Source organism: Lonchura striata, chromosome 3 (assembly GCF_046129695.1).
Source record: "Lonchura striata isolate bLonStr1 chromosome 3, bLonStr1.mat, whole genome shotgun sequence".
Lineage (NCBI taxonomy): Eukaryota > Metazoa > Chordata > Aves > Passeriformes > Estrildidae > Lonchura > Lonchura striata.
Genome location: NC_134605.1, coordinates 98,616,140 through 98,641,485, shown reverse-complemented (window position 1 = coordinate 98,641,485; position 25,346 = coordinate 98,616,140). Strand labels below are relative to the sequence as shown.

At 39.1% G+C, this 25,346-nt stretch overlaps 1 protein-coding gene across 4 annotated transcripts in view; it reads right to left on the bottom strand.

Annotated features, from left to right (window-relative positions):
- The window catches only part of ASAP2 (ArfGAP with SH3 domain, ankyrin repeat and PH domain 2), an 82,836-nt gene extending 58,942 nt beyond the window's left edge, over window positions 1-23,894 (bottom strand). For 3 of the 4 annotated variants that reach the window (XM_021525431.2, XM_077782418.1, XM_021525433.2), the window contains exons 1-3: window positions 23,756-23,894; window positions 4,984-5,056; window positions 1,053-1,198 (exon numbers count right to left, since the gene is read on the bottom strand). In XM_021525431.2, the coding sequence (XP_021381106.2) occupies window positions 1,053-1,198; window positions 4,984-5,056; window positions 23,756-23,881 (345 nt within the window). In that variant the 5' untranslated portion in view covers window positions 23,882-23,894. Of the gene's footprint in view, window positions 1-1,052; window positions 1,199-4,983; window positions 5,057-23,755 lie in introns of those variants that run through there. The other variant, XM_077782419.1, reaches the window with a different exon arrangement.
- Between the last annotated feature and the right edge of the window lie 1,452 nt (window positions 23,895-25,346).

Genomic DNA, 25,346 nt, shown 5'->3' with positions numbered 1-25,346 from the left:
ATAGTATTTGTACATCTAGAGAAGTCCAAATCAATATAACCAATATGAAATACATCTCATTGTTGATAAATATATTTGTGGCTGTATTCACCAATACAATGATTGGGTAAAAAGACAGGACAGCATCAGAGAGGGAATGGAACTGCCCTAAATCCCATCAGCTGGAAACATTCCCCAAAGAAGTGATTATGACCAGCTGGCTGCAAACTACAGACATTTGGACTAGTCTCACAAAAGCATTTGATGTGTCTTCATGCCATTGATTTCAGCAGACACAGACTTTTAAATGCTCCTGGGAATCTGGGTCATTTCCCCTTCCTAGCCCCTGGTATAAGAGTTCTGTGAATTCAAGTAAATTCAGTACTTAAGATAGGGGATAGCTCTAGCTTCTAGGATGTAATCAGAATCTATCCTTTTTGCACCCTCTGATTAATGTGAAATTGAGGCTGAAAATTCTCCATTTATAATTAAAAATCCTGTTCTCCCATTTGGGTCCATCCCATTTGGCTCACCAAAGAGGCTTTTAGACGTACTGGCTTCAGCTGTAGGATTGGTCCCCAAAGGACACTACTGTTGTTTTAGCATTTTGCTTGATTTTGTTTCCCTAAGAAGTGAAAGTGCTCTCTTCCAGAGCCACTAAAATCTCCCTTTACAAATACAAATGGAAAGTGGGAAAAAGTAAAGTAAAATATCATGATCACACAGTAAATCAAGTTGGGTTTTACTGGTTTCACACTTTAAAGCAAATTGTGAAGTTTTATAATGTATATTACAACTACTTTATTGTGGGAAGCTTTTAGGCATGAGAAGTGTTGGAAGAGGGCAGTTTGTTGTGTTTTTATGTTGTGGTGTTCTGGTTTCTTTGGTTTGGGTTGAGTTTTGACTTCTGCAAGGGGAAAACCTAGGACATGAGATATTTTTATAAGTTGAGAATTTTTTATGAACAGTGGTTGCTACAACACAAATTGTCTTCAATATGAAGAGCTGTTATAATTCCAAAACACAGCCTTTGGCTTTAAAATTCCAACATGTTTTTCTTAAGCAATCCTTACCAAATTTTTGAAGAGTGCAGTTAATTCCTTTGTAAACACAGAAAATTTTAAAAACGCTGTTCCCAAATCTGGGTCATCCCTGCAAACACAGTTGCCACCAAACTTCTCCAGTGCTTGTGTATACTGTTCTTCATTTTCCACATGAGCTTTGAAAAGAGCAAAACATGAATATATGATCAGCAGATAAAAGGTTATTGAAATCACAATTTATGGGGTCTTTTTTAAAAAAGAAAAGCTTTCCAGAGTTATTGTTAAAATGTTTACTTGATACAAAAATCCATCATTATTTACACTTTAACACTGATATGCCAGAAATATGACATATCTCACTAATTCCGGTTTGCATGTTCCTATCCACATGTACAAATGACAGTGTGCCAAGACAAGACAAACATCTGACACCCTAGAAAGATCCATTGTATTTCTGCATCACAGCAGACACCTCAAAAAAACTCCCAACTCCTATAATGACATTTCAGATTTTAGTCTTTTATTAACACTTTCTTATTTTACTATTATTATGTGCTATTATGCTTTACTGTGTGCTGTAAAAGAAACAGAGGAGCTAAAGTGTGCTGGCAGTGTCTTGGATCTCTACAACAGAAGGCAATAGAACAAATATTCTTGGGTCACCCTAGGAAAAAGGACTATAAAACACATTATAGTGGAGGACAAAACCATATCTATGTCAGTTCTCCAATTCAGGGCAGTAGTGGGGATCTGAAGCAAATCCTAGCAATCTGCATTTACCACAGGCCAGTTCAGTTCTGAAAGCAGTTCTGGTTCATGACAACCAGATTCCTTTCTGAGACAACAAAACCAGAAGCTCTGCACTAGAAGTCATCCAGTGGTCCAGGACAATTCATGCAGCACACAACCAGCATCAATGTTCATAAAGCTTTGAGCTGCACATGTTGCGGGTTATTCATCCCAGGGCATAAGAGGAAATCTAGGCATAAAATAAGTTCAAATATAAAGGAAATTTGAGAGTCTTAACCACTTTGCACAAGTGATTTACTCTTAGGTCACCAGGTTATCTGCCAATATAGACAGGCACAAAAAGTGCCTTTGTCAAAAGTCAATTTGATCTGTGGAATAAAACAGAAACACAAGGTTTTTCTGAACTCAAGTTTAGTGACCATGTCATGCTTGAACATGTGGACAAAGCACACCAAGTTGGCACATGAGAAAGCTAACACTGCCTATTTCTTATTCTAGCTGTAGACAATTTCTAAAGCTTCAAAGAAAGTCAGGAAAAAAAAAACAAAACTCCATACCGTAGAAAACAAATTATGCATTAATAAGGACAAAGACTGTCTTGGTCATTACATGACACTAGCATAAACCCTGAAGATTATTTAGAGAGGATTAATCTGTTTTAAAAAGCAATGATTCCATTTCATTTCAAGCCCATTTGTGCACATAAACACATTTAATATCCAAAGGATTTTTTATAAAAGTCCTTCCCCAAATTTCAGTGCATTAGTTATATAACCTGTTCAATAAACTTATCACGCTCCAGACTAAAAAGAAACCTGTCTGGTCATGCGTCCTATCTTGAACACAATTCAAGAACTTTGTTTCTCAAATAGCTACAAATTTTCTCTAATTTCCAATATATGAAACTAAAACCCAGTGCAGTAGTGGTATAACAGTATGTAATTAAAGACTGACAAAATGTACATGCAAAATGGGAATTACACAAACCATTAATTCTACAAGTCTTTAACTTGAGCCCTTGAATTTGCAGCCTATGACAGATAGCTATTAAATTTAAAACTGAATACTAGCACTGAAAGTTACTTATTTTCCTCAGCTTCAAAAGCAAGGGCTGAGCACTTACCAAAATTTTTGCTGTAGGATGAAGTAAGGATGTTCAACTAATTCTATTGTGTGACATATATACACCTGAACAAGCTTTCAATGAACTGGCACAGGCAGAAAAAATGAGGATCCTTTAGATTTCACATCACATCTAGCCAGTAAGGTGAGTTATTTCCACAATGCTTTCTGCATTTTTGCTGCTTCCTGCATCCAGCTTAGCTTACATGAACCCAGGTGTGAGAAAAGAGGTCAAGCCACAATTCCTATAGCAAAAAGAGAAAGCTGTCCCTGCATGAAAGCAAGGTAAAAAGGCTTCTACCATTAAGTGCTATGGTTAGATGTGCAACCAGTAGCTGAGCCATGCTGACTTTTTACCTTAGGAAACAAGCCCAGCACCATTCCACAAGGCATCCCCAGGAGTCTTCTATTCCCCAGCAGCCTAGGGACTGTTCTTCTGGATTCTGAGACATTCCCTAGAAGGCTGATGCTAGTTTATTGCAGCAGTACTATTAACTGAGCTGGTACCCCCAAGTGCTTCTGAAGAACACAAAAAAACTTGATCCAGTTTTGATGGTTTAGAGGCTTTCTTTAAGCAAGAACCCAAGATGTGTACAAATTGGGAGTCGCTATGTAATCTTTAATAATGATTTGTAAATGCTCACATTAAAAAAGAAAGACAAAACATTATTTTATTATAACATTATTAACTATTTAGGGAGCCTATACTAAAAATCCAGTCACTGTACTCTTCTGAGTGTAGGACCATGGGGTTTGTTTTGTTAAAAGAAACCCCAGGGGCTGAAAAGTGGCTTGGATAGTGATGTTTCTGCTGGTGGAAGATAAAAACCTCCAAACCTTTCTTGCCAAGATTGGGTGGGCAGCACAAATTTAAAACGTGGGCAAGGTACTGATTTTATGCAAAGACTAGTGATTTGCTACAATGTTCTAACAGGTATTCTGATTAGGAGGCATAGTCTAGCACTCTAGAATAAAATTTTAAAAAAACTCAACAGCCAAAAAAACCCAGTCAAGTAAGAAAAAGAAAATAAGAAAGGATGCCAAACCAATGAAACAGCTCCTGATGAATCTTAAACTGAACTCTCCATAATCCGAAGATAACAGTTTTATTACATTCGACAAGGACCTTCCTTTCAATTACTGGAGATGAATTATACCACAGCAACAATTCTTTTTGTACCTTTGTCTGAACAGCAACACGGCCACAAGTTCTGTCAGATATTGGTGGCTCTCCAAGGTTGACAGGCCTATATGTTTTGCATTTAATATAGGTTTTGTTAGCTCTAATTGCTATGAACTGCACAGTGAGAACAAAAGCCAACCAAATGCTGTTTCTTATCCACAAAAACAAATGCTATTTCTTATTCACAAAATGCTGGTGATCCACAAAAACAAAAGCTTCAGTTATTTTTTTCAAAGAAGATAAACCTACAAAATTATAATAAATTGGCACACATTTAAAAATGCATGCAGCAATAGTTCTTTGTATTTTATATAGCATTGTATGAAAAATATCTGATTTTTTACATCATGACAACAAAAAGTTGCAGCTCATCAGCTCCCTCTCATCATGAATTTCTGAACATACATAAGTGGAAGCCACCAGGGAGACTGAGATTTCACAAAGCAGTAGAGCCAATGTAGCTTCTTATTGCTGCCGAAGAGTAATTTCACCCCCCACACCCTCATCTCTTGATGATACACATGGTCCTACCACTTCAGGTGCTCATCTAATCCAAATTAAGTTGATCTCACTGCATATGCAATTTTATATAAGCTTAAAAACTCATCTAGGTATCTGCCAAGCAGCAGGCATGACAGAAAGAGCAGGTAGCCCACACCCACTGGAAAGAGAAGAGCACAGCTTTACCACTTGGTACCCATACAGCAGCAAGAGAGGTTTAGCTACCCCACAGCACCTCATCCTTACTGAGGTCATGATCAAACAGCCAGTTCAAGACTGCCATTAAAAATTCACATATTTCTCTTCTCACAGTTACCCATATAACTCTTTCTGATTCAGTATGACATCTGACTGTTTAAATCTTCTAATTTCATCAGTATAAACTAATAGGAATTTTGTACTTACCCAGACCAGATAAATTTATGGCTTTGACAGATTTCTTCATTTTATAGAGAACAGTTCGGTCAACATCCAAAGCCTAAAAAAGAAGAGAAAAACATAATAACGGATTTTCTTTTGGCAAATTTCTGTCCTGAAAACCTGCTGTAGTTACAGTTATTGCATAGTTAACTTTATTTCCATACTTAATAAATTACTTGCCATTTGTTTCCATCCCCATCCACACAACCTATTCTGTCACCTTACCCGAAAAAAACACCTCCTCCATCTTTGGCTGGGGATCCGCATCATATAAACTAAGCAGGAAACAATTTACAAAGTATTGTCTTTCCAATCTAAATTGTTAAAGAAACTTAAAACAGTTTTCACTCATGGTATATTCTGATGTTGCTGAAGAAATGAGCAACACCACTTCCTTAGGCAGAATATTGAAAATGGAATTTATTTTCAGTTTTCCTGGATAATTTAGTTAATTGCTTTCTCAACTATATGAACTTTTTAACTGCTATGCTGAGTAAAATAAATTGCATATCTCTCAAATATCTTTCACATAGTTCAACACTAAGCTAAGCTTTCTCCAACACTACATAAAACTCAAGTTTAAATCTTACCCAGAATGTTCAAGCACTTATAATCAACTTGTTTCAAAGAAAGAAGTAAAAGCAGGTAATAATTTTGCTTACTGAAGTGAAATATGAGCGGACTCAAAAATGTAGAATTGTTCCAGAAGGGAGAAGCAGAATTACAGTTATACAAATTAATTTTTAAAAAAGAGTTGTGAAACTTGAAGAAAATACATGTTCAGAGATGGGGTATCTTTAGACCCCACTGAAAAACAATACTGAACACTACAAATTGTATTACGCCAAGAGCTGTTTAGCATGATACATGATAAAGCAAAAAAATCCCACCAAATAAATCCTAGTTCTCATCCAAAACATTCCAATGAATTGTAGCAGCTACATACCTTATCTACCATTGCTTTATGCAGAAAAGTCAGTCCCTAGGAGTCTATACAATTATTTTAACACAGTGAATGCAAAAAGAAATATTAAGCCCCCTGATTCTGGAAGTATTCTTGAACTGAATCTATTTAGACCTCAAATAGGTGAACAAAATCTTCATAGCATTCCATGGAAACAAAGCAGTTTTGACAATGCCTTAACATTAATGGTTACAGTGTCATGGTACTGCTACATCCATTGGAGATTTTACCTCCAGCATCTTTATAGTTCATATCTGAAACATATCAGCAGGAGAAGTACAGAGGCCTTTTCACATGGAGATTTGAAGTACAGAGGAAGGGAAAAATAAAACAATCTAAGCAAGCCCATAAAAGCCAGATCTGTTCACCCTCTTCAGCAATTTGAATTCCATCTAGTACAACAAGTCTGTATCTAGTGTGATCTCGAAGGGTAGATTAGTCACCTGTTTGGATGGGAGTACATGAAGTGAATTCCCCCATTGTGTATTTGCTGATTTCTAAAAATAACCTCAAGAAAAGCATCCTCTGATCAGCTGACTACAGAGGAATTATTTCATTGATGACTGCATCAAAGGGTAATCACCCTCTTGGAGTACAAGTGAAAGGAATGTCTCCAACTACAAGCAATATGAGCAACAGTCCAAAGAGAAGGCTGACAGCCAAAGACTTAAAACTAACAAATTCAATTCTCAGCCAAGTCTTAGATTTGTGTGTGCAGCTGAGAAAATTTAAATCTCTGCACCTTAGTTTGAGGGAGATAATTCTTAAGGAAATGTCAGAAGGATAAATGCATTGGATTAATTTTATTACCATGGTGAGGGATCCAGACAGATGTATGGATTAATAAAATCCTCTGGCTCAAGAATGCCTCAGTCAGAAAGCACAAACTCCCAGTAAGGAAAAAACCTCAAATCCTCCTCCTCAACTAAAGTCATCATTTTGGTTTGAAATGTCTCTCAACCAACTTCCCCTTTCACCAGGATCAGGCAGCAGAGGAACAAACCCACAAGGCACTGCACAACCAGAGTCCAACAGGAATGGCAGCTAATGCCACTAACACACCACTGACAACTCAAGCATCAATCCATTTCAAACAGCTGCTCCACATAAAAATTCAAAACAAAGGATAAGGGGGAAGATACTCCACTGACAGTACCAAGGACAACACAACAAATAAAACCTAAAACCTTAATGTGCTGAAACTGTACAGGTCAGGCTTTCTTGGGTCCTCTCTTCATCCTCTCCCTGTCTTTTCAGCTGTGTCTGTGCAGAGCTCTACTTGAACCTTAACAAACTGTGACTAGAAATTGGGGGGGGAAAATCAGTTCTGGAAAGCTTTCGAAACAGGAAACAAAGGATAACAAATATCTAGCCATTTGAAGCGGGACCTGGATATATTTATAAAATACAATTACTATGTTTCCAACTGTGGTAAGAAAACTACACTTGCTGTTGTAGGAAGTTTTGTCTATTCCTCCCTTCCTTGGTGCAACCTTTTCATAGTGTGTGACATTTAGGAGTGCCTATGTGTGCCTACAACAAAATCGCAAAATAATGGGCAAAATAGTAAAAAGCTCTGCATCTTTAATACTGTATTTCACTCTTGCTTACAGACCAAAAAATAGAGAGGAAGACTTTGCCTTTGTTTGATTGAACAGCATTGGTGTTATTCATATCTAGTGTTTCAAAGGAGTCATTTCAGGATAAAACTTGAAAATGTCAGCTCCTTGTCTTTAGTGTTGTTCTACATATTTCCTTGTCCTTTTCTTTGTCCACATCTTAGCACTGGGAAATCAGTTCAAATCCAGCTGTAGCCTCACTACAGTTCACATTTCTAAGCTTCTGCTTATTTCATAAATATACACATACTATACCAATGCACACACATGCACCAAAATGCACCCTAATTCAACTTCTTGGTGCATTTTCAATAGTTTCAGAAGCAGGAAATTTTAAAATAGCTTTGTATGTTGCATATACTAGCATTTCTTTTTATTCGCTTAAAAATGCCTAGTGAACTCCTGAACAGAACGAAAAGTGACCATGTATTTCAGATGATGGGATCAGTTTGTCTTCTCAGGTAATGTTTCTAGTTTTGCCTCAAAAAACTCTATTGTGAGGCTTCTTCTTTTAGCATCTGTTTCAGCACAACTAAGACTATGAGGCCATATAAATAATTTTCATAGTCCTACTCAGCTTCTACTAATGAGTACTCAGATTTCTCTATTGTTAAAAACAGTAAATATAGCTTTGACTGAAGTTGGGGGGGGGGGAATTCTCTACAGTACATAAAACATGAAGTCACATTATTGTGGAAGTGGTGTTATGCACATGAACTGAAACAGAAACTCAAAAGTGACCTTCTTGACTGTGTCCTTGTCTGTGCAATCTTTTTTCCAAACACAGTGTTTATGTCTTCTCTTCATTTACTTTCATGTGATTTCTGATGGCAATCTGATGAAACCATTTTTAAGGTAAATTACTTTTTAGTCAGAAGTATACTAGGGAAAGGAACAAGCATATCACAATCAAATGTAGATTTTCAAAGGAACACAGGACAGAGGACACAAGTTAACAGTGATAAGTAGCAAAGCTTTTTTCCACATGTAGGAACAAGGTCCAGTTTCACTTGCCAAAGGCCAGTTTCCATTTTCACTGCTTCAAAGGTTTTTACTTTGAACTGTACAATGTGTCAACTAATTAGAATCAAATCCATCTTACCAGGAAGAAATCAATCTAAGATTACTGAAACATCCTGAAATGCTATTCTATATCCTACTCTGTATGCTTCAATCTAATGATGATGATGATGATGATGATGATTAATAATAATAATAATAATAATAATAATAATAATAATAATAGTTCTGATTAAGTCTGTTTCACATTCCCTAGAAGGATTTAAGCCCACCAGGATTTACAATTTTCAAACATTTAATTGTGCTGCTTCCCCCTCAAAAAAACTCAGAAAATAAAAAGATTGGCATGAATCCCCAAATCTATATTATCTAAATAGATCTGTGCAATATAGACAGTTGGCATAAAAGAGGAATGTATTATTTGCTCTTTACAGTGGAGAGAGGAGAAACAAACTGTTCTATTATTAGCATGTTTTACTGAGGGAGGAAAAAAAGCAGGAAGACAGAAACTCAGAAACTGAACATCCCAGAGATGATTTTGGCACCTTTTACAGAGCCAAAGGGTACAGGAAAACCAGGGCAGTAGCAGCATAAGTGAAGAGTCCCCAGGCTCTAGCAGTTCATTAAACACCTTTTGTGCCAAACTTACAGCAGAAGTCTGGGTCTTTATCTTATACAAGTGTCCTCACACCAGTGTGTTTTTTCTTTGTGACCCAGAAAATAATTAATTATCTGTGCAGGAATAGACAAACAGCCATACTGGATCAGATGAACACTGCATTTAACTTGATATCCTCTATCAGGAGCAGCCAACAGCAGATGTTCGGGGCTGCAAGCAAGGAAAAGCACGTACACATCCTTCCCCAGGATAATCTCCCAGTTTCCAGTAATAAGTTTAAAAACAAAAGGCTGTGATACTTTCAACCATAAACACTACATAGCCCAACAGGCTATTCTCAAGAGAAACAAGACCAAATTTTCTCATTCCAGACAAGGGAAAGGAAAAAAACTAAACCTGACAGCATACCATGGGAAGTAGGGACAGAGGAAGAGGAAGGAGCTGGCCATCACCTTTACTTTATTTTGCATTTAAAACAGTTCAAAACATCTAACATATTCCCTCCTTCATACCCACAACAGCTTCCTTTTGGAAAGTATAAAAGCAACTATTTCACATTTTCAGCTATTTGGATGGGGTTTTGCTGAAAGTATTCATAGAACTGGGTCTGAATTTGAGAAAAGTCTCGAGATAATAATTTTGTAAAATAAAGAGTCCATTGGAACAACAACAACAAATGCTTGGAAGTACTGCTAAAGCAGTAACAAGATTTTGGGAAATAAATCTTGTGTTATTTGAAAAATTATCCTGGAGTCAGGAACCTACTTGTTCTTCCCTATACATCTAACATCTAACTGACAAATATACAAAAAAATATTAACACTGATATTTGATCTATTATACACAGTTATCTTAACACTATTTCTCTAAAGCAAAATCAGATCTTGCTCTTAATTTCAGCAATTTGCTTTAAAACATTGAGGTACTCAACAGTCATAAATCCTGCACTTCGTCCATTCCAGTATTTCAGGATAAGTTATAATGCCAGAAGCTGATGCAGATGCTGAACATATATAGGAACATCCTTCCCAAAAACAAAAGGGCACAGGAAGAAACTTGGACAGTTAAGGAAAAGAGAGACAATCAAGTAGTTATTGTAGAGACAGCAGAACAAGACAAGGTTCTTGTGCCTCACTGGACTGGTCTCATTTAAAAATTAACAGCAGCAAATTTTTTTATACTTGTATCCAGGAACCACAATAGTTTGGCTTTTCTGGTGTATCTTTACAGGCAATCTGATATTTGCTGTAATTAATCCTTGCTGACTCAAAAGATCAGAGATATCCACAGACATTCTGTCTCAGCTTGTTATTTTTCTACTAGAAATGAACTGTCAACACCGCTGGCTTCAATCCACTTTTCTGTTACAGAGGTGGTAAAAAACTTCTTAAATTATGTTATCCCTCTCCAGAATCCTCTTTCCATTCTCCTACTCTTATGTAATTTCCTCCTTCAATGTATTAGTTTCTTTCCTAAACCCTCTCCAGTTTCCTTCCACTGATCACCTTGCAAATTCACAGAGGGACTGATACAAAGGGTGGAAAAAAACCCTTACAGGCATAGTCTGGGGCAAGGCATTGTAGTTCCTGAATCTATCCTAGAACAATAGTAATTTAAAAACACTTCATTTGAGGCAATTACTTTACTTGGAGCAGGCATGTGAAAAACTGCAGTAGCTATGACAGATAATTTGTATAAATGAGCTCTTTGCTGTGAGACCTGCCATCTGAAGAGACTGAAGGTTCAGAGACAAACCTGAAAAAAAAAAGGACAGTTTATGGCAGAATCATCTCTGAAAGGTCCCTTTCCACAAAAGCATTATTTCTCCAGCATCTGGGTTTGTGGTTCTTGAGGTCCCAGTGCCAAGGCAATCTGTTTAAACAAGCACTGCTGTATCTGGCAGAAAAATGTAGTAAACTCTTGAGCTAAGGATATGCATAGTGGAAAAAAGTAACAATAATGTGCTTTGGGAAATTAATATGTGAAAGTGCAAGGTAATTCTGCTGCAAAGGTAAATGATGGGAGAATTTGGTATGGCTCTATGTTGTGTATAAAATCAGACCTGAGCATGATGACTTTGTACAATGCATTTATTAAAACAAAGAAGGCATGCCTAAAAACCAGATTTCTGTAACAGATCACTTCTATCAGAAGAGAAATCCCAAATCAGAGGTTCAGAGATAAAAAATGTTACATCATTAATACAAGTCACAAAATGAGACTGTTTCACACTAAACAGGTGCTGTATCTGTGTATTAATTGATTTCCACAATCCGTGTAGTGAGGCTTCCCTCACTACAAAAAGTTAGAAATGCAACATGTACTTAACTAGGAAACAGACATCAAGCATTTTTGTGAAATAAAATCTCATGCTTAGAGATAGAATGGAAGCTGCTTATGCCAACTATTTATCCAGAACACATCAACCTCCTGCATTAACCAATTTTTACACCGAGAAACACATTTTCCTTCTCCAACACTGCAGCTATCTGCTTTCAAAGACAAGATGACTCAACTTTAAATACAGATCTCATAAGCATTGTAATAGATGATGCACTTAATCTTTACAGTAGCTCATTTATAAACAGAGTGGTGTAAAATAAACTCCCTTATTTAATATTTGGGGTTTTTTTCAGTTGCAGTAGTCAACTCCTGATATCCATTTCCCTTTATTTACTATTACATGCTTCAACATCCTAAGATATATCACCATGTAAAATAAAGTAACATAGGCAACAGGATTAAAGTTCCAGTGATGATTGTCTTAAATGGACCAGTAAGATTTAGCAACCCTTTACCTATGTCAAGATTCTCTGATCCTCACCCTGAAAGAGACTTTTTTTTAGCTTCATGCTTTTGCATTTCGGTCTGCTGTCAGCATCCATCAAAGTCATTCATGGTTCAGAGTCCAGCTGTTGGAAGAGGCTGGTCTTCACATTGTATCATTCCACAGCATTATGATGAGCTGGCTGATGGGATTTTCCTTTTGCAGATTTTTTAATTCAGTAACTCTTTTCCCCAGTATTGAATCTTTTTAAACACCATCAGAGGCAACAAAAATTAATCTTTGCAGAACATAATGCCCTTTTATTCTGCATGTGATAAGCTTTCAGAAAAGAGAAATTTTTGTTACTTATGGGAGATACTTTCCCCGAGTATGGGAGATACTTATTTCCAGATACTCAAAAGTTCCCATATTAGTGGTCTAATTTGGTATTTGTAGTCTTCCAAAGCTCTACTTAAACCAGGCAGACATTCCTCTTACAAACTCTATAAAACAATGAAAGACTAAACAGTTACGTTTCCCCCCCATGTATGACATACTCTATGCTAAAAATGAGAACCTTTGCAGTATGTGCACAGATCAGTTGGATGCCATAAGCTGATCTATCCCTCCACACCCAACATTCCTTTGACTTTTTCTTCTTGAGGTATCCAATAATTTTAGGGAGAAGAAACTAGCCTAGAAAAGAGAAGAGTCTACAGCAACACAGCAAAATTAAACTTTAGTCTTAACAGGCCTCTGAGAGCTTCTTAACAGCAATAAATAATAAATCAGTGTCACAAACATCTCTGGCAGACACATACAAGGTGTCCATTCTGAACTGGGATAGAAGACACACAAACTCTATCTAGTTTATGATACACCAGAAACTCTTAGGAAGCCATATTTCCACAACAAAGAATGGCAGAGGTATCTAGAGGGGACTTCAGGAGAGTAAGACAAATCACCTCAAATGAACCAACCATTCCCAGGGACATACAGAACCAGCTGTCAAAATAAGGTTCATCAGAGGTAAAGCAGCACATTGGACATCATCTTTCTATTATCAGGGGAGAAATTTATTAAGAGCATCTACCTATAATACTAATGGTCTATTATAATTACACATAAAAACCAGTGTCAAATGATATAACTTATTTTCTCTTGAAAAATTTTAAAATTACTTCTGTTCTATAGTGGCTTTCAGACTTCAGCCTGTGATTTGCACTCCAACTTCTCTGTAATTCATCATACCTTTGAAAATCTCTGCGTGATCTCACTATCAATACATTTAAATGAAAGAATGCATCTGAACTGCCATTCATTTCAGATTTCAACACAGAAATTTCAGGACACTATTACAATCTTGAAAGCAATGATCTTAAATTCTACTGGAATTTCAGCAGCTTTAAGTATAACAAAAATTAACAGTTCAGACACTCCTGTCACTAGAGACAGCTGCCTCAAAGTGTAAGTGAATCTTAAGTGATGCAATTATTAGTGCACCAAACAGTAGAGATACAATACTCATTTACATAGTATTTATGCAAAAATAAAAATTTTATCACTAGAGTGGACTTTGCCAAAATAATGAGAGAGTTCATGTCATGGAAGGTATCTATAGAATGGAGCAGATGTTACTTCCCTGTATCATCAATTTAGATTAGGAAGGTAAATTCATACACAACTGTTACCTAAGACAAAACGCTACCTAGGACAAAGAACTTCTGCATTTAAAATTGAAGCAATTTAGAACAGAGAAGCATGTCCAGGCCTATCAGAACTTCTGTTGTTCTTAAATGAAACAGAAAAGAGATACTGAATCAACTGATTGAAACGAAGAGACAAATGCCTGAATCTATATGTAACTAAGCACCATGTGTCCTTGCACCAGTGCCACATCTGTATGGCCTGGGGGACAAGGAAGGCAGTGGCAAGCACGACCACTCCATCCCTGGAACAGACTGGGCTAGAAATACTTATATGAACAGCTTATCATCTATATCCAGACCATTTAAGCAACAGAAGAGAGTGAACTAAGCAGAAGAATGAATGAAACCAAACAAAAAGCAGCTTAGAAAAGATTTACTACTTGCTTCTTCAATGCTATTCTCATCAGCACAATTAGCATCTAGTCTACATGGAGCTCAGAGTGTAGGAGGACTCTGCTGGCATTTTTTTTCTATTGTTGTGTAACATACACCTACAGTGCTGGAAAATAAATAATTAAAAACACGTGCTTTGCAAAACTCCATACTGCATGTTTTGCACATGACTATGGAGCAGGGGTTCTGTGTTTGCAAATGCTAAGGAAATTTCTATTCCTACTGCAATAGCCAAACAATAATCCTGGTTGATTGAAGTGGCTTAAAATGATTACATCATGCATTTGTTTCTGAATTGACTTCCCTAGAATACAGCCTAAAATTCCTTGAAATTGTATATTCTAGAAAAGAAATCTTTCATTAACAATGAACAGAAATCATAAAACATGAGAAAATAATCCATAAGAACATCCACATCCCTTCACTACCATTTCCCTTCCTATGTGCTTTTTAAATGTGGTACAAAGCTTTCAGAAATGTGGAAGTAGTTTGTTCAGCTCTAATCACTTCAGCTGTTTTGATGTATCTAAACACATACTTAGCATAATGCCTAGACAGAATTATAGATTTCAGGCTACAACTACATTGATAATCTGATCTTTAATCAGGGCTAGCTGAGGGGTCCACAAACAGCAGATGGTTCTTAACACCACACTGCTCCAATATAACAAGGAACAGAGTTCAGCCTTCTCTCTCAGCTCTCTATTTCTTCTTGGTTTAACAAGTCAGATGCTAGAATGTATACTATAGCTTCTTTTACAGCCACCTCTTAAAGAATATATTTCAAAGAAATACACTTCACTGCACAGTATGTCACTTACATAGTAAATATTTTTGTGAAGCAGAGTTCACACACAGAAAGAAGCACATTTTTCAAATTCTGTCCAACACCTACTCACTTGAAAACAAAGCCTACTACTTGAGATGAGAAGTACTGAATCACACCACCCAAGCTAATTTCCTGCAAAGCACCATCGCTCATAAGAAAAAGCCTATTCAGTTGCAATTCTGTATCTCGGTTTCTCCATCAATATATTCTCCTCTGTAAGGTGAATTATTTTCTCTTTCCAAATAAAATTGAGATATGTATAATATCTCATAAAGTCTGCATAATTCTTAATTACATCCCATTTTCTGAGGAACTTACAGAACTCTTCTTCCAGTCCTAAACTACACAATAGGATATAGCTAAGAGGTACCTTTATTCTCTGTCCTCCACCACTACCCCTTCCCTATATTCCTGCCGGTCTTCTTGCTACACGGATCCTTTTCACATTAGCCCTGCCCCCACGTTCTCAGGCCTGTGTTCTCGTCCTACTTCCTGAGTGAACGTTGCCACACTCCCTCTTCCTTTGTAGTTCCTGTCAATTCCAATTTCTCTGAACTTCCTCAGACTTTTTATGCATTTCCTTATCCCCTCCTTAATGCTTCTTCTCCCCAAGTGGCAATTCCTGACCCTTCAATTCCTCATATGCCATCACAGTACTTCTGCTTCTGAATAACTCACTCAATCTCTCTATTAGTTTTTAATTCAAATTTCCTTTTCTTGTTCTTCACATTTGACTGATCTCCATGTTAGCTCTTAAACATTTCAGGTGCCCATTACTTTGTGAGTCTTCCCTTTTTGTTGTGTTACCATTTTTTGTTGCTTCCCAGCAAAATTTACTTAACCACTTAACCCCTAGATTGATGTAAACATCAGAAAATAAGTCTAGATTTAGTTGAAACAAAAGAAGCTTGTGGTCACCTTAATCACAGAAAATCTCATCTCTAATACTAAAACTCTTTGAGCTATGTCTCTGTCCCCACCAAGAGCAGCCACACAGGAAGCATTTGGCACAGAGAAAAGCTTAAGCTTCATGCTAACAAACATGAGACTGTGTAGGGGAAAGGCTATCAAAAAACAGAGAAGTCCTGCCCTCAATTTGCAATAAAGTTAATAGATACAAACTTCTGCTTGTCCCATAACGAGAACAACATTTTCCAGCTGGATTAAAGAAAAAAAAAAATCTGTCTCAGTTAAAATGGACCAAAGGAGATATTTTAGGGCTATATGAGGCCTGGGTATAACCACTTCATACAGCTTTACAAGTATGATTCTCAGTAATTCTGATTTCCCATCAGCAGCTTCCAGCATTGTTGAAAGAGTAAATAAGGAGACAGACACTTTCTCCTATTGTGAACCTCTTGAACATTTGACTGTGCTACAAGTGTGAAAAGCACCGTCTTCTTGAATAGCAGTGGTAATTGCTGTAAATGCATGTTTAGAATGTTTTTCAAGCATTTCTGGAAGCAGGAGGGGAACCAGTACTTGCTTGCCACTCATCCAGGAACACTTACAATCTTTTGAGTAAGAACAGCTCTCCTCAATTTAATGGTCATGGTCTGCATTTCTGCATTCACCGAAATATTTTTTTTAAGCTGTAAATATTTCTCCTTTTCTTTCTATCCCTGCCTTTTTAACCCTCTGTGCTACATCACATATCAAGCTAGTCTTAAGAGGATTTGTCAGAAATATTTGCTAGTTACCATCTTAAATCTTCCAAGATCCTGGGAAATAAATTAACCAGCCCCAACAAACAGAGTGCTTTAAGCTCACCATTTTGTTTATTGCTTTGCTTACTTGCATCTCTGTTCCTGCCATCCATTCTACCTTCTCTCACACTTTGAGCTCAAAAACTGCAGCATAGCACTTGTTTAGATTTGGCAATAGCTACATTATCTTTAATGCTACTACATTCTAATTGCATATTATGTCTTCTTTTTCTCCTAGCAATTCTATGTCCTTAAAAGCAGTTTTGTTTTCTTTACTGCCTCCTATCACTCCTAAAGAAACTTGACTTTTGCAAATTTGTCTTTTATCTTTACACATATTCTTCAAAACAAAACCTTCCTCTGAATATCTGGCTTTTTCTTCACATGTCTGACAGGTTCAGATAATTTGTGACATTCTTCCTGGGGTGTTTCAAGTCTGTAGATTTTTCCATAATTTTCCCCTTTCCTGGAATATTTAATTAACATTTTTCAGGCTTTAGAACATGCACTCTTCAGTCCTATCGACCTCACCAGGTCTCTCACCAGTTTAATTTTTTTTTTCCTATACATATATATGTATATGTGTGTGCATTGCTTTTAATTTCGTTTTGCTTTAAGTACATAATTAATTCAGCCCCTACTATTCAACAAACACTTCACTTGTTTCCACAACTTTATTCCTTCCTTTAAACCAGCAATTTTCACATTAGCCCCTCCAGCTTCTGTATCCTTGTGTAAAAGTCAGCATCTTGGCTTGCCATGACAGATGCCTGACTATCTCTTCACAAGCAACTTCACGAAGAATATAAGATTTATTTGGAGACAGCAAGGGCTGAGAACAAGTGAAGGCTCTTGCCACTGGCCCACCCATGAGAGGAATTTCATCTTAGCATGAAGCCCACCTGAACCCCAGCCATTGCTCCAGTACCTTGGACAGGGTTGGGCCAAGGCAGGGACCTCTACAGGGGTAGGACAAAGCACCAATAATTGCTGTAGCAAAGAAGTTTCAAGAAATTAAGAAAGATAAGGAGACATTTCGAAAGCATAGAGGAGCTTGATACCCAAGACAAGAGAGGGAAGAATCAGCCTAAACAAGGCCAGACCCGACTTCTGTGGAGCTTTAAGTGGAAAGGTTGTTTCTGGGAAACTGGAGCAGACAGACCGTGTGGGCTCTCAAGAGTGAGGCTCAGAAAGTGCAGTGCTGGATTTTACACAGGGAATGCCTGCATGTAATACATACACGTACTCACACATGGAAGGTGGAAATTATAAAACAATCATAGATTTAAGAGTTGAACTAAATGTTTAATAACCACTACTCCAATGCATATGAATAAAAAGAAAGCACTTCACAGTGGTTCAGCTACTAATACACTACACTAGTCAGGTGCACCAAGTTTTCTTGCATTTCTCCACCTGTATTCACCAGCTAGATCCACTTGACATGTGGACTGTAAGAACTCTGGAGCAGGGATTAGGTTTTTGTCCTGTGACTTTGCAATCCCTTTCAGAATAAATGCTTCACCTTTATTCACCTTTACCTAATATTGCTGCATATTATGGTACACAGAGAACAAAATGAAGAGGAAGAAAAAGTGGGTTGAACCTAAGCAGAAGTATCCACTTTCTACATTACCATATTCTAACATCAGCATGAAGTACACTAGATTCAGATAAGATGGTTCTGAAAAATACACCAACAGTATGGAAAACTCAAACACAAAACCCCCAATTAGTAAAATACTTTGGAAATATTTATATCTTTCTTTATAAATCTATATTTTTCATTCATGCTCCTAGGAGGAATGGGAGCATGTGGTAATGTGAAGCAGATTCATCATCAAATGCCCTAAAGTATGGTGCACAGAAATGGTTTTTTGTGGTTTGATATTGTTTTAACTGACTGCATGTTGACGTTAAGGGTTTAAAGTTGAAATTATCTATTTGAAAATATGCACAAAGCTCCAGCTGAAGCCATACAGTTTATCTCCTGTATTTCTGCAATTTTCATCCTCTATATTCCTCTCAAAAAGAAAACAATTCCCACACTCCTTTTGAAATCATCATGCCTTTTGTGTTATAATGACTTTTCCAGAAAACCTCTGGATGCTGATGACAGAGAATCATGATTCCAGAAAGGAACACAAAAAACATTTTAAATAACAAGTATTTGTGGAAGTGTATTTAACAGTGAGGTAAGAAAAATGTGCAAATATGTTCTACTAAAGAGCATGCTGTAGTCGACATAAAGATACATTTTATTAAAAAGAAATATACAAGAAACCATAGTAAATTTCTCAAAATGCACTATAGTATATGACACTTCCCACTGCTTCTCAAACTGTAGAGAATCACCCTCTTCATGTAACTTTGAAATGCAAGGCACAATCATCACCTATAGGAAAACAGAATCCAGTTCTATAAATGTAGCAAGCAAAAAGTAAATATATATGTGTATCCATTTATCCAGACTCGCATTCCCCCAGCCTACTAAGCTGTTATTACATCTCCCCCTCATTAGCTTCGCAGAACCAAAATGCAGAAGAGAATGCTACAGAATTGTACCGTAAAAGAGGGAATCAAATTCAATAAACATTGATCCCTTACACCACTCCAAGCCAGCTGAAAACTGTGGACTGCCTTAGGTGGGAAGATTTGCCATTTCTGACAGAAAACTGCATTATAAATAACAGTGAGGAAGAAAAGGATTTGATGCAGAAATGACATGCTGCATTTGTACAAGTGGTAATTGAAAAAAAAAAATTGTTGAAAGGGTAAAATAACAGAATTATTGAGGTATAATCATCATGGAATGGGACCTACAAAACAAAGGCAAGTAGAGACCTGAAATTACAAGTTATGCCTTTAACATTAATTCCTCAACTTTTACAAAAATTTATTGAGAGCGGTTTGTAAATAGACTGTATGCAATTGAAATCTATTTCTATCCAGAGAACTAAAACCATCTTTGGTACCACTATGCTTTTTATTTTGGTTGTACACTTTACATATTTCCCCCATGTTTGTCCTCTCTACTTTTTAGAGAACATTTACTTCAGTGGCAAGTGCCACTGTTATGTGGAGGTGTTCCAGTAACCTATTAAACTTCTCTCAGTGTTTCCATTCTCCTCCCTTCACAGGGAAATCTGTGCATGCAGTGAAGTTTAAGTAGGTGGGTAAATTTTGTACCTCAATCCTGACTTAGATGGAAATGTCTTAATGGAAATGTCTTAATGGAAATGTCTTAAGCACAGGGACAGTCTGCTACTCTCTGTTTACATATTAGTCTGCAAAACTGCTCCCTATCCTAATTACTTGGTCCGGGACTGGACCCCAGTAAACAGCCAGAACAGAAATATGGGCTTCACTTCCACTCTTGATTGTAAAACTTAACTCATGCTTAAAAAAAAAAAAAAAAAAAAAAAAAAAGGTGGCACAATTAGATTCTAGTCATTCAATTACTCCTTAAACTACTTCTTAAAATTCTTTAAAATTATTACAGTGGCTACAACCACTATGCAGGTTTCATTACAATTTAGGGACTATTTTATTTAACTTACAGCATATAAAAGAGAGAAACATGTGTTCTAAGTAACAGCAGTACTGAAACCAGATTTTTAAGCATTCAGAGTTTAAGAATGGTCACCACAAATTTTTAGATCCTGTGACCTTTAGTAAAAGCAGACAATTAAAAAGGCTGCAGTTCTCAGACCAGATTACTGATTTCAAGCAACCCTTCCCCCAGTCATGTGACCATGCTCTGCACTCTATCAATTAAAACTTATTTCATCTTAGTCACTATCACACATGTAAAGATTAAACAGTAACCTGTAAGGGCCTGTGACATATTGCTCACTAATAATTTTGTTTCAGAAGCAGCAAAATATTCCCAACATTTTGCTAAGCAACATCCTAATCTGAGAACAAAGAAGAAACTATATGATTCTTTTCCCTTGAAATCACTTTGTGTTCCACAAGTATGCCTTCCCTAATCCCTTTTCCACTACTGAGAGCAAATAAACAGATTCAGCAAAGAATCAGCTCTTCCTGCAAGTGTTTGAACAGGCACCAGCTCCCAAACTGCAATGCAGGTGTTTCTGGTGATCTCAAAAGCCTTAATCCATGTCTGTAATCAGTGTATATAATTATATAAAACAGCAAAATTGAAAGTATTTTCAACTTATACTAAGAATCAACCATATTGTGAAACTGACAGAGGTCAGTTAATCCAAGTTCAGATTTAAGGCAATACCACTGCCCACAAAGATATACAGATAAATTATACATCCTGAATTGTCCAACATTGTATTGACTTCCTCACTTAACAAACTTCTTCCACTCCACCATGGAAAGCTTCATTAACTAAACTTTCAAGACACTATTAGGTACCTGCTAATTAACAAAGGCAGAATTACAAAACTAGTAGCCAGCAATGTTAAGTGCAAAAGACATCACAATGGGATGTGAAAACATATCTGTGTTTGTGGACAGTTGAGCTCAGGCTAAAAGTCACAGCAGCCTCTCCCTCCTGTGCTTCTACACTGCCTCCCCAGCTCCCAAGGGAGCACCAGACTTGGAGCCTAGAGCTGCCTTCATGCAGGGAGTTGAATATTCCATTGTAGAACCATATTTTCTGGGAGTAGCAGTAAAGAGACATCCTCTAAGTCTTAGTATTAATCACTTAATTTGTTGATTTAATAAATGTATATAATATCCTGGGAAGCAAAAATGTGTCTTCAGTTAATAAACTAGCTCTTACAGTTGCTTGTTCAAACCACTGCATACACAAAGTCAGCAGTGAACCAATTTCAACTTACCTATTAACTGCTCTAAAGTAATACATTCCCACAATCACACACAGCCAGACCTCCCAGATCCCAGAACTACACTGCCTGCTGCAAGAGAGCAGTGTGCTCTGCAAATCAGTGCTTCACAATACCATGCCGCTGGAAATGCACAGGTTCTTTGTATTCCCTGAATATTTTTAGTTGCATTCTTTAATAAGCTTTAGTTCGTAACAAGCTGATGAACTACTTCTTGCCCAGCCTCCCAGAAAAAATGTGTTGAGCCCTGACTTCTCTATTACACAATTTACAGACAGCTTTTTATCCAAGAATCACATTTAACCTGAAAAACCAGGCACGTCATGCTAAAGGACCTGAGTATTTCCAAACCAAAGAAGTCTAAACATGAAAAAAAAAAAAAATCACTATTTTGAAACTATGAAAATATATTTGTTGTTCTTGACAAATCACAGAGAAAAAGATTCAGTAGTCATTTCCACACATGCTTTCAGACAGCAGCACAAACAAGCAGGAACTGCTGATATTTTGCCAGAAGTGCCAGATAGATCAATACTATTAACAACTACTGCCAGTCTCTGCAATCTCTCACCTCCTGCCTTACAAACTTTACTAGGCTCATTGTTTATCATCACTATTACTAAAGATAATTTTGTACTAAGCTAGCATACAGCATCTAATACCAGAAATAGGCGGATACAAAGAAAGATTTAATGTTGTGATTGAGTTATATTAAAAATCTAACACAAATCCACTATTAGACTTAGAGAAAAAACAATTTTTTTTCAGCAATAAAAATCTCTAAATCTCACAAAACTGCTTTTGGCCCGAATGCTTAATCTTGTATTAATCAATTATTAAGCACTTCTACCGTGCAATTAAAATTATTCATCACTATAAATATTCAGGAAGAGGTTGCCTTTGTTACAGAATTGTTGATCTTAAGACTATTGGGTTAATAAAGCATAATTAAATCCAGGCATTTAAGTGCAAGCTTGCAGGGCAGAAAATTACCTCAGGAACAAGATTATTTTGAATTCAACTCCTTGCTTTAGTGGCTTTGGGAACTGGCAAAACAGGAAAATCCTGAAAAGGGTGTTTAAACACCTAACCTGGGTCTTGTTCACTAAAGACACGTTAATAATCCATTGCTAGTGGCAGTTCTTTTGAAAGAAGGGACATCAACAACCGACAAGATTCTTTTTGCTGAAGAGGCTCTTTTTAAAATACATGCTTACTGCAAAACAAATCAACTAAACACACACTGTAAGAACTGATGTAACAGGTAGATGGAGCAAATTAATCTGCAGCACAAGATTCCCCCGTCCTATAAGTTACTTCAGAGAAGCTGCTAGAAGAGTCAGGATACACAGACGCTTCTCATTTCATTCTGCGTGTATGACTGGGATGTGGAATGTGCTCTCACTGTGTTCAGACCTGTCCCAGATTTCCCTCTGATTTGAAACAGGAGGGAAAAGAGCTTCCCTCTCCCGATGCTGGCAGACGTCCCCCGTGGGAAAGAGGGTGGGCTCTCACCATCAGGCTCAACAGCACGTTCCGAGTATCTTTAAAGGCAGAGAAACACTCGGCTCTCGGCGAGACAAAAGCGGCTCACGCCGGGCACCCGCAGCCCGGCTGTCCCGGAGGCGGCAGGGAAGAAGGAGGAGCTCGGGACCCCGCGCACCGAAGAGCGGGAGCGGATCCCAGGGACGGCTGCCTTAAACCGTATGGCCGGGGGAAGTGCGTTTAAATTTCTGTGTGCGGGAACTGGAAAGCGGATTAAATCCCACCTGTGCCCGGGGGCAGGCAGACACACACTCGGGGAAAGGACAAACAGGGAAAGCCGAAGCCCCACACAGCAGCTGGCGAGGCCAAGGCGGTTAAGGGGTCGATGTGAAGGAAGGGGCTGACTGAGGAGACTGCAGAGTTCAAGTCCCCCCCCCCCCACCACCACACACACACACACACACACATTTACTAGGAAAGCGGGCGGAACCGCCCGGATCGGGGCTCCTCGAGCGCCAGGAGGAGCGAGAAGCGCCGGCTCGGGCTCCCCCAGCCGCGGGCGGCAGACGAGCCTGCCCCGCCGTGCGCTGCGGGGCGGGCGGAGCGTGAGCCCCGCGGGCCGGGGGAGAGGCGCCCCGGCCCTTCCCCCCTCCGTTTCTCTCCACTCGGGCGAGCCCATTTCCATTTCCTCCGAGCGGCAGCCGAGGGCGCTGCTCGGGGCCGGGCGGGAGAGGGAGCGGCAGGAGCCAGCGCCGGTAGCGCCTTGTTCTCTGCTGCCAGGCCAGAGAGCGCTGCGCGCCCCGCGCCCCCCGCCCGGGCTCACCTCCTCGATGGCCGCCACCGTGTTCCTGCACTGGGCCATCCGGGTGGTGAAGTTGGAGGCGGTGGGTGACTTGTAATCCTCATTGGTCTCGGACACGAATTCCGACACGGAGATCTGGTCCGGCATGGCGGGGCGGGGATGAGCGAGGGGAGGGAGGGGGAAAGCAGGCGGCTCCAGGGGCAGGGAGGGGAGGGCGCAGCGGGGGCTCCCCCTCACATCGCTCGGCAACCGGCGGCGGCGGCGGCAGCGCCCTCCTCGCAGCCCTGCTGTCTGGAGCGGTGTTGTTCCTCCGCCGCCACACAAGGAAATTCCCCGCACCCACACTCCTCCTCCTGCTCCTCCCGCGCGGTCACGCCGCACCGGGGGCCGGGCACACGCCCAGCCGCGGGAGCTGCCTCCACACCCCGCCCTCCCGTTCGCTTTCTCCCTCTCGCTTTCCTCCTCCTCCCCCGCTCCTCACACGCTGGCGACCCCCGGCAGCCCCGGAGCGGACCTGCCGCCGCGCCCGCGCGGGAAGATGGCGGCCCCCTCCCCCTTTCCCTGCCCCAGCCCGTCCCCCCGAGCCCCGCGGGGAGCGGAGTGGCGGGCGCCGGCTGGGTGAGCCCAGCCACGGGCAGGACGGATCCCGCCGAGCGCTTCGGAGAGTGTTTAACAACAAAAGCGCAAGGGCAGGGGAAGGTGAGGCGCAGTGCCTGCCTGGTAGGAGGGGAAGCAGGTTGGAGCCCACAGGACAGGTCTCCGCGCTGTCCCCTCCGGGAATGCCTGCAGGTGCAGAGACAGTCTCTTCCCTCACAGCTCGTAATTTATGGTTCAACAGTTTAATCTGTTTTACGAATTGGTTGTCTAGTTTCGAGGGAGCTAAAGATAAATGTTGTCGTCCCCAAGAGGTCCGTGCAAAAATATTTTTAGGCTAAGTAACGGTTAAATGTAAATTCTTAAAAAGCTTTTTCTGTACTCAAGGAATAAGAGCTATCGGAGGAGTTGCTTTGTTCTTCAGCATAAAGCCACAAGGATCACTCAAGGCAAAAAGGGTGAAACTCAGCCGAGCTGTAGTGTTTGTGACTGATGCAGCAGAAAGGACACTGGCAAGGTGTCACTGAACGAGCATGGTGTTGCTTGCATTGGGAATACAGGGATGTGATCCATGGCAGTGGTTTCTTTCGGCCCCAAAGCCCTTAGGACTTCTATCCTATTCCTGCAGAAAGCTTTAGAAGTTTGTATTTTGGCCCAGAAAGTCTCCTGTGGCTCTTTCACTCCCCTCCGGTGATAGTTATTAGCTTTCTATAAGTGATTCTTTATTACTCTGTTTTAAAACTCTTCAGGGATTTCAGATGAGTAAGCAGGTACTCTTTTGCTGCCATTTGTAAAATGTCCAAATAAATAACTGTAAGCCTGCCCAGATGTTACTGCCCATTGCAATCCTTGCTAGATTCTTTAGCATAAATAATAAAGCCTGTCAACCATATTTATTTTACTGGTTGTAGTAAATCAGATGAATGGATGCAGGGTCTATCTGCATGTTCTTCCAGTTTTTTAACTCTTAATAGTTTTTCCATCCTAATAATTCCTTATTTTCTCCAATGAAAGTCAC